We start from the raw sequence: 12,199 nt of genomic DNA, 5'->3' as shown, positions 1-12,199 counted from the left end.
CCGATCCATTTCCAGGTTGTATAATAGTATATACGTCCAAACTCATGTTGTTTATCGAGTTATTGGTAATGGATCACTATCCGTTGTGATCAGCTCGAGTCCTGGGACTATTAGCGAGTGATCGGACCGAATTGAAATGAGCACCAGCTTCCACTTCCTGTTTATGCCCTGGGCGATCCGCCGATCGGCCACCAGATGGCGCTCTTGAACCGTTGTAGAGTTGAGAGGGGCTCAACAGTACATCTCATGTCTCCGGGGGAGAAATATGATTTCGATCACAGATTTTTGAAATATTGATATCAAAGACGCTGTCCAGCGTCTTCGGCAGAATGAGCATGGCGGGGAAAGACGTGTTTCAGCGTCAACGGCGATTAAAGTGTTAACTAAACGCTAAGCTGTCGCATACTCATTCATCCACAATGCTCATTCATCCACAATGTCTCTTTAATAACCCGCTTCGTAACTGGGTTTATCTCTCGCATGGTGAATCTCCGGAGCTCCAATGGACCCTTACCTGCACCAATGAACGCAGGCTGAGAAGACCGCAACAGGCTGGTCTCCACGTTGACAAAGGCCCTCGCTGGCGGGCCAAAAAAGGCTAAGGCCGGAGCGAGGCTCCGGCGAGACGCCCCCCTCCAACAGCCGATCATGGTGCAGGGCTGACTACATCTTCTGTCAAAGATGACGTCGTAGTCAGAGTGCTATGGCCTGCTATTCTCACGGCTAATGTTCAATGGTGTAGCACAAGCTAACAGCTAACTCCAGGCTAACTGGTAGCATCAGGCTAACGTTCCCAGCCGAGCGAGCGTACAGAGCTAGCGTTGTAGCTAACAGCTAACTGGCTAACAGGTAGCTCAACCCAGCTAGGACGCAAGCTAAGCAGCTACCACCGAAACTGTACAACGTGAGAACACAATATAGGCCAACACTTCAGACAGCCGCTGTCTGTCCCTCTCCTCATCCGAAGAGAGAAGAGGAAAAGAAGTCAACACAGTCTTCAGAACGGTGATTATCAGACACAGCGGTGCCGGCACAAGTCCCTCATGGGCTGCAGCCGACTTGAGCGTGGAGGTATTCTCATAACAAAACACCAAACTCACCTCCCTCACGTCGGGTAACTTTCATCTTGAAAGGCAGGGCCCGCACGGTGACAGAGAGTATCCGTTTGTCCAGAGATCCGGGGGTTTGAACCGCAGATTCGGATACGGTCCCAGGCAACAAAGCTCCCGATGAGGAGCCCATGTAACGTGGGCGTCAAACCAGAACCCTCTCCACGCCGCTAAGAGGCAGCAAAAAAGGGTACCAGCCTGGAGCCGGTTTTCGTAAGTCGTGCAGCCATTCCCCCCATAGCAACACAGCTAGCGCTTGCGTCTCAAAATCATCACCCGCCCGGAGAGGCAGCTAGCCCTCACACGGCCGAGCGCCTCCCAAGCAAAGTCCAACTGCAGAGCCGGAGGTAATACCTGTCCAACTGCAGAGCTGGAGGAATGCCGGCGGGGATTAACTCAGCGACGCAAGCCCCTAATACGAAAATGCCGGTGGAGGTCAGAATGATCATCATCTTCTAGCCCCCCCGGTGGCAAAGACATTATCGCTGTATTTCCTTGAAAAAATTGTGAGAGAGAAAATAAAAATATAATGTCAACGCAGCTCCTTCTCTTCACGTATATCCTTCACTAAACGCAAGTGGTGTACACAGACACTTGATGGTGGTGAAAACAAGGAAGGAGCTGTTAGTATGGCCACACCCCTGCTTATGTAGAGGAGCAGATGAGGGTGTGGCCAGGCGAGTGCGTGTATATAGGTGCATGTGAAGATTTATTCAGTGCTAGTACTGATATGGGAGTGTATTCCAGTAGACTCAGAGCGGAGCTATACGATACTATAACACTATATGCCATGAATGCAGCATAAGCTTGGTGAGCCACCATGAATGGTAGATGGTTAACTGTGCATTTATGTAGCACTTTTATCCAAAGCGCTTTACAAATTGATCCTCACATTTTACCCGTTCACTCACACATTCACACACCGACAGCAGAGGCCACCATGCAAGTTGCCAACCTGCTCATCTGGAGCAGTCAGGGGTTAAGTGTCTTGCTCAAGGACACTTCCACACACTGCCCAGGAGGAGTGGGAATTGAACCGGGAACCTCTGGATTACCAGACGTCTGCTCTACCTAATGATTTGTTGTCATTGTACGGGTATAGGTACAGGTACAACACATTTTTTATGCAAACCCTAGGTGCTAATAAGACACAATGATAGAAGATCATATAAAAACAAGCAATGAGACATAAATAGAAAAAATATACATAAAACATAAATAGATGAGTAAACGAAGCATATATGTAAACCTATACACTAGGGATGTAAACATTTATTTACTGATTTATTGATTTATTGCACGATTCCACTCATATTACATGGTAGCTTCTTGATAGCCGTGGTGTTGGTCCTCCAGGACTGATCCTCATCCAGGTGAACGCCCAGGAATAGGAACAGGGCTAGATCCACAAAGAATGGATTGCACAGAGCAAGTTGCACCCTTACTTAAAATTCATTATGAATTGAAAATGGGGGACCCTGATGTAAACAAGACGAAAGTCTTTCTCTGGTCTGCATTCCCTTAACAATTGTGTGTATTGAGCCGTACTGTATTGTACCCATTCTGCAATCTGTTAATAACATTTTCACTGTGCAAATTGATTGATTGAATGAAAATTTTGGGGGAATTGGCATAACGACTAAATTGGGATGGGAGGGAAATAGAGAAAAATAGGAGGAGAAAAAGTGGATAAAAAACAACAACAAAAAAACATCTGTCTCCCTAAGCCGGAGATCAGAGCATCAAGACCATCTATGGTGTCAACAAGCAACAAGACAGTTTTTGGATTTGGTCTATTAGCAATGAAATAGTGGCAGACTTTGTGGGTCACTGTCACTCCTAGACATTCTGTTTGAGCTATTACATCCAAATGAGTTTTATTCAAATGCAGGGCTTACAGTTCTGAATCAGAGTATGTCCAGTAAAAAAGCCAGTGTCCTGAGAGTTGTTCCACTATTCACTGCCTGTGAATTGTCTCTCTGTTGTTGAACAAGAGAGACTTGTTTATATTCACAACATTGAAGATGAGCTGTACAGTATTATAGAAATAACATTTGAATTATACTTTGGGGTGGATTTCCATTTAAATATGAATTGAATAACTGAAACAAAACTGCTGTGGTTGTTTCAGGTGTGGATGGAAGCCGGGAGCCAAATCCTATACTCGACCGCCGTCTGTGCAGGCTGTTTAGTATCTTTAGGAAGCTACAATCAGTATAACAACAACTGCTACAAGTAAGGGAAATATGGGGGTGTGTGTCTGTATTTACTCTACTGTCTATATCTTGTGAACTCTACTGTTTATATATTATGTTGTACACCTATGTTATGGTACTTATCTGTATTTTCCTTTTCCAGGGACAGTTTCTACCTGTGCCTGTTGAACAGTTTAACGAGCATCATTGCTGGCTTTGCCATATTCTCTGTACTGGGCTTCATGTCACATGAGCTGGGTGTAGACATCTCACAGGTGGCTGAATCAGGTATTGAATGATTTTACTAGAATCAGCTCTAATAACAAACGGAATTTGTATACAGTATATTATATTTTAAGAGCACCTTATGACCACTTTAATCCACCATCATGTAGCCTTTAAATAAAATAAAATCAAATTTATTTATAAGGCCCGACAACACACGTCAATGTCCCCATGGGCCGTACACGTCCTCCCCAAACAAGTCAAGAAGAAACATCACATCAAATCAAGAACAAAACAAGAACACCACAAGGCCAAATTTTTTTTTTATTAAAATAAATGCTAAATAAATCAAAGCAGACATACCCCACGCGAAGGTAAGGAAAAGGAAAAACTCACTAAAACCTAGCAATAGGAGGGGGTTACCGGCCGGCGTCTATACTTTCCGTAGCCGCATTTCTGCAGGACGCTCTCTGATTGGCCGACGCCTGTTTCTACACCGGTTAGGCTTAGGCACTCTTTCGAAGTTGGTTAAGGTTAGAGTTTGTCTTAGAGCATGACGGCAAGTTCTTTCGACAGTTAAGCTTAGGCACTCTTTCGAAGTTGGTTAAGGTTAGAGTTTGTCTTAGAGCATGACGGCAAGTTCTTTCGACAGTTAAGCTTAGGCACTCTTTAGAAGTTGGTTAAGGTTAGAGTTTGTCTTAGAGCATGGCGATAGAACGCCAGGTAGTTTGCAGGCTGTTCGACACGGAAATGGGCAAAGACACAGCTCGTCACGCGATTGGGCAAACATGTCAGTGGCCAATCAGAGAGCGTCAGTCAGTGGCCAATCAGAGAGCGTCCTGCAGAAATGCGGCTACGGAAAGTATAGACGCTTACCAGACATGGGAGCAAATAGACATCCTAACTAAACTAGACAGATTAATCTAAGGGTCAGACCCCGATCAGGTGAGATCAGGGTAGGTTGAAGGAGAGAGAGAAAAGATGGGTCTTAAGCAGGGATTTAAAAGCTTCGACAGAGCAGGCGCCCCTGACGACGGCAGGTAATTTGTTCCACAGGTAGGGAGCGCGGTAGACAAAGGCTCTGTGGCCGGCGGATTTCTTTTTGTGAGCGCAGAGCAAGAGCGGGCGAGTATCGAGAGATGAGATCGGATAGATAGAGTGGTGCAAGCCAATTAAAAATGTTGTAGGTGAGGAGTAGCACTTTAAAGTCAGATCGGGCTTGAATAGGAAGCCAGTGTAGGGCGGACAAAACTGGTGTGATGTGATCAAATTTTCTAGTTTTAGTTAGTATCCGTGCAGCCACATTTTGCACGAGTTGAAGATTTTTAGGTAGGCCTGAAAAAAGTGCATTACAGTAGTCTAGACGTGATGAGACAAAAGCATGAATGAATGAATGAATGAATGAATGAATGAATGAATGAATGAATGAATGAATGAATGAATGAATGAATGAATGAATGAATGAATGAAAACTTTATTTAACAGATTGCAGAATGGGTACAATACAGTACGGCTCAATACACACAATTGTTAAGGGGATGCAGACCAGAGAAAGACGTCTGTCTTGTTTACATCAGGGACCCCCATCTGCATTATCTGCATTAAGGAGTAGAAAGTTTTGCGACATCCACTTTTTGACGGCAAGCAGGCAAGCCTCAAGATTTTGTAATTGGGAGGAATCATTTGGCTTAAAGGGGAACTCCAACATTTTGGGAAATTAGCTTATTTAACATCTTCCCTGGAGTTAGACAAGAAGATACATACCTTTTTTGTCTCTGTGCGTGCATTTTAGCTTTGGGAATAGACGCTCCGTTAGCATAGCTTAGCTTCATCACTGGAAGTGAGGCAGGACAGTAGCCTTACAGTGCCTTACAGTGTATTGCAAGGTCTGACATTGACCAAACTTGATATGCATGACCTTGGTGGGCTCTAGGTCAACTCCTGAAAAGGGGGTCAATGTCAGACTTTGCAATCAAAAGTTAGGGGGCTAATAACCCTTGCCATAATTTCAGTGCGCCCCCTAACTTTTGATTGCAAGGTCTGACATTGACCCCCTTTTCAGGAGTTGACCTAGAGCCCACCAAGGTCATGCATATCAAATTTGGTCAATGTCAGACCTTGCAATACACTGTAAGGCACTGTAAGGCTACTGTCCTGCCTCACTTCCAGTGATGAAGCTAAGCTATGCTAACGGAGCGTCTATTCCCAAAGCTAAAATGCACGCACAGAGACAAAAAAGGTATGTATCTTCTTGTCTAACTCCAGGGAAGATGTTAAATAAGCTAATTTCCCAAAATGTTGGAGTTCCCCTTTAATAGGTATATATAATTTGGTGTCGTCAGCGTAAAAATGAAAGTTTATGCCAAATTTGCGTATGATATTGCCGAGGGGTAGCATGTAAATAGAAAATAGAAAAGGGCCCAGGACAGAGCCTTGTGGGACCCCACATTGCACTGGGAGGGTCTCAGATGTTAAATCATTATAGACCACGCAGTGTGTTCTATCAGTTAAATAAGATTTAAACCAAGCAAGTGCGTGACCCCAAATGCCAACATGATTCTCAAGTCGACCTAGAAGAATCGAATGATCGATAGTATCAAAGGCTGCACTGAGATCAAGCAATAAGAGCACAGAAGTTAGGTTTGAGTCAAGAGAGAGCAGTAAGTCATTTGTGACTTTGGTAACCGCCATTTCGGTGGAGTGTAAGGCTCTAAAGCCAGATTGAAAAGATTCATTAAGATTATTGTTTGATAGATGGTCAGTAAATTGCGTTGCGACAATCCGTTCTAATATTTTGGATAGGAACGGAAGATTGGAGATGGGTCTGTAATTTTTTAACATTAGAGGGTCGAGGTTTGGTTTTTTATGTAGTGGTTTAATGACGGCTGATTTAAAAGCCAGGGGCACCACGCCAGTAGACAAGGAGGTGTTGAAGATATTGAGTAGGGCAGGGCCTAGAGTTGGGAAGAGCTTTTTGATGAGAGTTGCTGGAAGAGGGTCAAACAGACAGGTTGAGGGTTTAGCCGGGGCACTTCATCAAAAAACAATGCAGATTGTTCAGACTTTTGGAACCCTAGCCCTATATCCTACTTATCAATGATAACATTGATCGCCCACACACTGTAGGAAAGAAAATGCTTGTGGTGAGCTAAGTTAATGCTACTTAGTGAGCTAGCCTTGCAACACACTCTTCACTGTACAAGCATGCAGACAGAAATACACACTGGCACAGTAGTCTGCCTGGGGTTAGGGGAATTCAGATGAATGGAAGCGGATACGTACCAGTTAGTGGTCTAGTGGTCCATATCCGCTTCCATTTATTTGTGCTAAGCTAGGCTAGCTTGCAGCCAGATAGCTTTCTATTGAACGCACAGAGAGGAAATGGGTATCTATCTTCTTGTCTGCCATAATGTTGGCATATTCCTTTAAGCAAACACAACACATTGGATTCGTAATATGACTTACATGTGGAATCAATATGTTTGAATCTTCCCCATGATTGTAACATTCACTTAAAGGTCTGTGTCAAGCTAGTGCCTTCCGGTCAGAATCTTTCTAAATAAAAGCAGCAACATACTGTATGCATATTTTCATAGTTAGTTAACCACAAACTAATGCAAAGTCAATGGGGGTCAAGCCCCTGTCTGTACAAGCTGACTGACTCACTGACTCCACAGAGCACACAAACTATACTTCAGTGAGCTTCAGTCAGCTTGCACAGACAGGCGCTTGACCCCCATTGACTTTGCATTAGTTTATGGTTAACTAGTATGGAGCTAGTATCAAACAACGTATCATTGATAGGTAGGAAGTAGGATTTAAAAAATCTTAACTATCCCTTTAATGGTCCATTTGCAGGTCCTGGCCTGGCGTTCATTGCCTACCCTCATGCAGTGACCATGATGCCTGTTCCCCATCTCTGGGCAGTGTTCTTCTTCATTATGATCCTCTTCCTGGGACTGGACACTGAGGTAGGATGGAACAGTAGTGTGGGGTAAATCTCCTTCCAGCTAAATCTATGCCGATCCTACTTCTGGGTTAAACAACTAACGTGTCAACTAACAATATTTATATCATGGTCTGGATGAATACTCTTTTCTGATTGGCCGGCACGTGTGAGTTAAAACCGTTTAATGCACACGTAGTTCGTCTCAAGATTAATCACTGTTCTAAATGCATCCGCTACCCAACCTGTAACCCACGTCAAATTTGCATGGTGGCCTCAAGTTTGTTTGTTTGTTTGTTTGTTTGTTTATTTACACATATAAAAACAATTACATATATAATACAATATAATCCACAAGGGATGTGTAGGAGAATTGCCTAAAAACCCTCAAGGGGCTTGCATATGGCATTCACCAGGAAGCAAAATTACATTATATCAAGATAAAATATAAAATCCCCCCCCCCCCCCCCCCCCCCAAACAAACAAACAAACACACACAAGCAGGCCTACATAGACACCGAAGCAGGCACCCATGCCATACGATTTCTGGTAGAGAAAACAATTAATGACAGGAAGAATATATAATAAAACGAAAATGCAATAACAAAATACAACAAGCCATCAGACCACAGTTTGTAAAGGAAGTCCATATGGGAAGTATTGGTGATCTAGGACAGGGGTTCCCAAACTTTTCAGGCCAGGACCCAGAAAATAAGGCGTCAGAGAGCCGCGGCCCAATGCACATCGTCAGGCTTTTTAATTTTTTGCCAGGCGACCGATTTTTTAAGCCAAATATCACTTCAATCCTATTAAGTTAGTTCAAGTTAGTTATTCATTTATATGTGCTATTTATGAGAGGGCTAACTTGTTCGTTTTATGTGCATAATCTGTTATTTAGTTTGAAATGTTCGTTGAAATAAGTAGATTTTTCGTTTTTGTTTATTTATTAAGTTAATATAAAACCATATAGTCACATTTTAGAATACAATAGAATAGAATTTTAGAATACAACTAGAAACACTGTCCTGGCCTGCTTCTAAGTTCAGTGGCCTGACAAAAAAAAAATGTAAATCATCTCGCGGCCCACCTTTGGGTCGCGACCCCGACTTTGGGAACCACTGATCTAGGAGATGAGATTTCAGTGCTCTTTTGAATTTCAGAAAAGAAAATTCCAAAATATGTGGAGGCAAAGAGTTCCACAACTTTGACCCTCGGTAGAGCAAACAAAACTGAGATTGGGAAGTGCGGGAAAAGGGTGGTCTAAGCAAACAGGAACTACGTGTGGGGTAATTATGAATTTGGTGATTGTGGGCAAACATGTCATGAAAAAAAGGGGGAAGGGCTCTGTTTAAAGAACTATGCACAAATAAACCTGCACGTCAAATTTGCATGGTGGCCTCAAGTACATTCATTGTTGCGAGTAAATTCAAGGATAGGATGTACACGAAGAGAAAAATATGTAACCTAGTAGCCTAGTCTATTAGTCAAAGAGTGTTATATACAATAGTATAAATATTAGACTACCTCTGACATAGTGTCTCTGGGGCAAGGTTTGCAACAATGTTAACCAGGTAGGATGTGCTTCATATTGCTGTTCAGCCGAATGCACTCTGGCATCAGTGCCTTACATCACTTATCGTGGCACAAGCCGTCCTAACTGTTCCCAAGCGAGTTTAGCTCAAAACCTGTCCTCATCGTTTTCATTCGCTTACATGTCGTGGCCTCACACAGCTCCAACTGCCGATCTCACAATCTCAAAGATGAGTGCATAATGCAGCAGTGTTATTACTCAACGTTGTAAAATATTACATAAATGCGATATTTGAGGAGCTTAGTAATAGGGACATTTTATTCATCTTTTCATATTTGTGCCTGTTTTACAAGGAACATGTCAAAGTTGCATACATGTTGTTTTACAGAGGTCAGTGGACCCTGTCAGTAGCACTGATGAGGGGAGATAATGTACCTCCCATCCTCGCAATCCAACTCACAATGAATGTAGCCTATACTTGAGACTATAACTGACAGTGATACCACACTTATTTGATGTGGAATTTTTTTTTATTGATTTGGGGACAATGAAATGTTTGGCAAGCAAGCCAGCCTTTTTGTCAAACATACTGTAAGATCATATTCACTGTTTGTTAACCATAGGCAAAGTTATTGAGACAAAGGCTTACTACAGTAGCAAGTTAAAACTGTTTAACCATTTCAAGACAGTCTATTTCTAAATACAATGGAAGCTGGTTGTACATACAAGATACAACGACAGATTGACGTTATAATATGATATTAATCTATATATTGTTAGTTAGTTTGAAGGGTAGGAATGGATTTTACCCCGGAACAAGATTGACACCACAGTGGAATTGGAGATAGGGCCGTCGGGATGGGAAAATAAAGTTTCACCACATTTCTCAGTAAAAAAATGTTTTATGCCCCAAACTCACAGAGTTTTGGACTGCAATATTTGATACACTAAGTAGGGTCCTGGGCGTGACGTTAGACCCTGATCCACTCACTGCCTTTTTCGGTATCCCGAATACCCCTACGATTGCATCTAGGGCTGCAAAACGAGTTGTGGCGTTCACTACCCTCCTCGCTAGGAGACTTATTCTCTTTAAATGGATACACCCTTCCCCACCTACTCACAACAGATGGATACATGAGATACTACATTGCGTTAAGCTTGAGCGAATCAGATTCTCCCTAAAGGGCTCCCTTGAAACATTCCATGTGACCTGGCAACCATTTCTGCAACACATCGATACCCTGACTATCAATGAAGAGACTTAGAAAGGATAGAGCTTTACACCTTTAACTGCACTTCCTTATTTTTTATTATTATTTTATTCCTATTTTCTAATTCCCCCCCCCCCCCCCCCCTGGTATGTATGGGTGTGAATGAGACCCCCGGGGGCTGGGTGGGTAACTGGGGGAGGGAGAGGGGAACGGGAGACGCAGCTGCAGAAGGTCAAACTACCCAAGAATTACCACAATACTATAGACAGGGGTGAGGGAAAGAGCGAAATAATCTCATTGATGACTTTCTTCCACAGCCACAGCCGTGCTGGAGAGTTTTCTTTCTGTGTTTTTAGTTCCTTCTTTACTTCTTTTTATCTAAATGTTTGTGCATAATACAGATGGGTCTGATTGATATTATTATTGTTTTTTTGTTTTTCTTTCCCAATAGCATCTATGCTGTATGTTTGGATGTTTTGCAGATGTGTTTTCAACAACTCCGGTGTGGGGGGGATGGGGTGGGTATGAGGGAGGGGAAGGGGAAATGAAAGGGGAAGAAAAGAGAAAAAGAATGATGTTTTTGCCAATTGTAAATGTACAACTTACTTTTCCTGTAATAAAGAAATTTATTAAAAATTTTTTAAAAAAATTATAAAAAAATTTAAATAACAGTTAACACATATTTGTTATTACTGTGTCTACTGTGATTACCGGTTACGGACCGTTTAATTCCGGTTACTTTCAACCAAAAGATATTTCTGCAGCTTTTTAGTCAAATCGTTCTATTTACAGACAGTTTGTATACGGCCGCTATTTTAATCTAGTTTCTGTACATGGCCTTCTATTTCCATCTACAGTTTGTGTACATAGAGACCCTGATCACATCCATCTCAGACATGTACCCATCCTATTTCTTCGTCGGCCATCGACGTAAAATCCTTCTGCTGCTCATATCCTTTGTATGCTTCCTGGTTGGCCTTCTGATGGTCACTGAGGTAAGAGACCATTTGTGTGTATTTCGTGTAAGATTCTGTCACTGCTGTGTGCTATGAATGAATGAATGAATGAAAACTTTATTTAACAGATTGCAGAATGGGTACAATACAGTACGGCTCAATACACACAATTGTTAAGGGGATGCAGACCAGAGAAAGACGTTTGTCTTGTTTACATCAGGGTCCCCCATTTTCAATTCATAGTGACATTTATGACATACACAACATACATGACATCATGATATTTATGGCATAGGGACATACATGACATACAGGTATATAGTACTGTTACATTTGTGACATATATGATATGCAAATATACAGTACTGTTACCCATAGATCCTGACAGAGAGTATACATATGATGGGGAGGAGACTGTACATTAGGAGGGGGTGGGTGGGTGGGAGAGAAATATACATACGGTGGGGAGAGAATATATACATACAGTTTCAAGTTTCAAGTTTCAAGTTTCTTTAATAGTTGTCATACAGAAGTACAGAATACTTTTATACAAAATGCTTCTTACTGTTACGCTCCAGAGACTGTGCAAGACAAGATAAGTATGAAATAAAATAACATAGTAAAATTAGAAGTAAAAAAATGAGGTCACAGTGTTCAGTTTAGACATATGTACAATGTTCGATGCAGAATAGACGTAACTGAGTTACCATACAATATACAATACTGTGCAGTGTACTAATATACAATACTATATAGTGCAAGGCAGAAATGGGACAAGGTGCAATTTAGGTACAATTCACAGTAGGTGTACGAGTTGTAGTGCAAATCCTTTATCAATAAATATAAAGTGTAAAGTGTGTTTGTGTGATCTAAAGTGTGGAGAGTGGGTGCTGCAGTGTGTTGTTTGTTTGAGTGAGTGTGTGCGTGTGGGTGTGTGTGCTGTGTGCATTTGATGGTTGTTGCATAGTGTTTATTGTTCGTTTAGCAGCCTGATGGCCTGGGGATAGAAGCTTCTTCTGAGTCTTT

The 12,199-nt window shown here is 42.2% G+C and overlaps 1 protein-coding gene across 1 annotated transcript in view; it reads left to right on the top strand.

Moving 5' to 3' along the window:
• LOC311239438 (sodium- and chloride-dependent GABA transporter 2-like) overlaps positions 1 to 12,199 on the top strand; it is a gene marked incomplete at both ends in the record, with an annotated part of 118,304 nt that overhangs the window by 65,687 nt on the left and 40,418 nt on the right. Inside the window, 4 exons of the mRNA XM_084327743.1 lie at positions 3,241 to 3,344; positions 3,468 to 3,592; positions 7,388 to 7,500; positions 11,075 to 11,212. Of these exons, the coding sequence (XP_084183869.1) occupies positions 3,241 to 3,344; positions 3,468 to 3,592; positions 7,388 to 7,500; positions 11,075 to 11,212 (480 nt within the window). The remainder of the gene's footprint in view (positions 1 to 3,240; positions 3,345 to 3,467; positions 3,593 to 7,387; positions 7,501 to 11,074; positions 11,213 to 12,199) is intronic.

Source organism: Notolepis coatsorum (genome assembly GCF_963971535.1).
Source record: "Notolepis coatsorum genome assembly, chromosome: 13".
Taxonomy (NCBI): Eukaryota; Metazoa; Chordata; class Actinopteri; order Aulopiformes; family Paralepididae; genus Notolepis; species Notolepis coatsorum.
The sequence above is the reverse complement of the archived record's forward strand: the minus strand, read 5'-3'. Positions and strand labels throughout refer to the sequence as shown.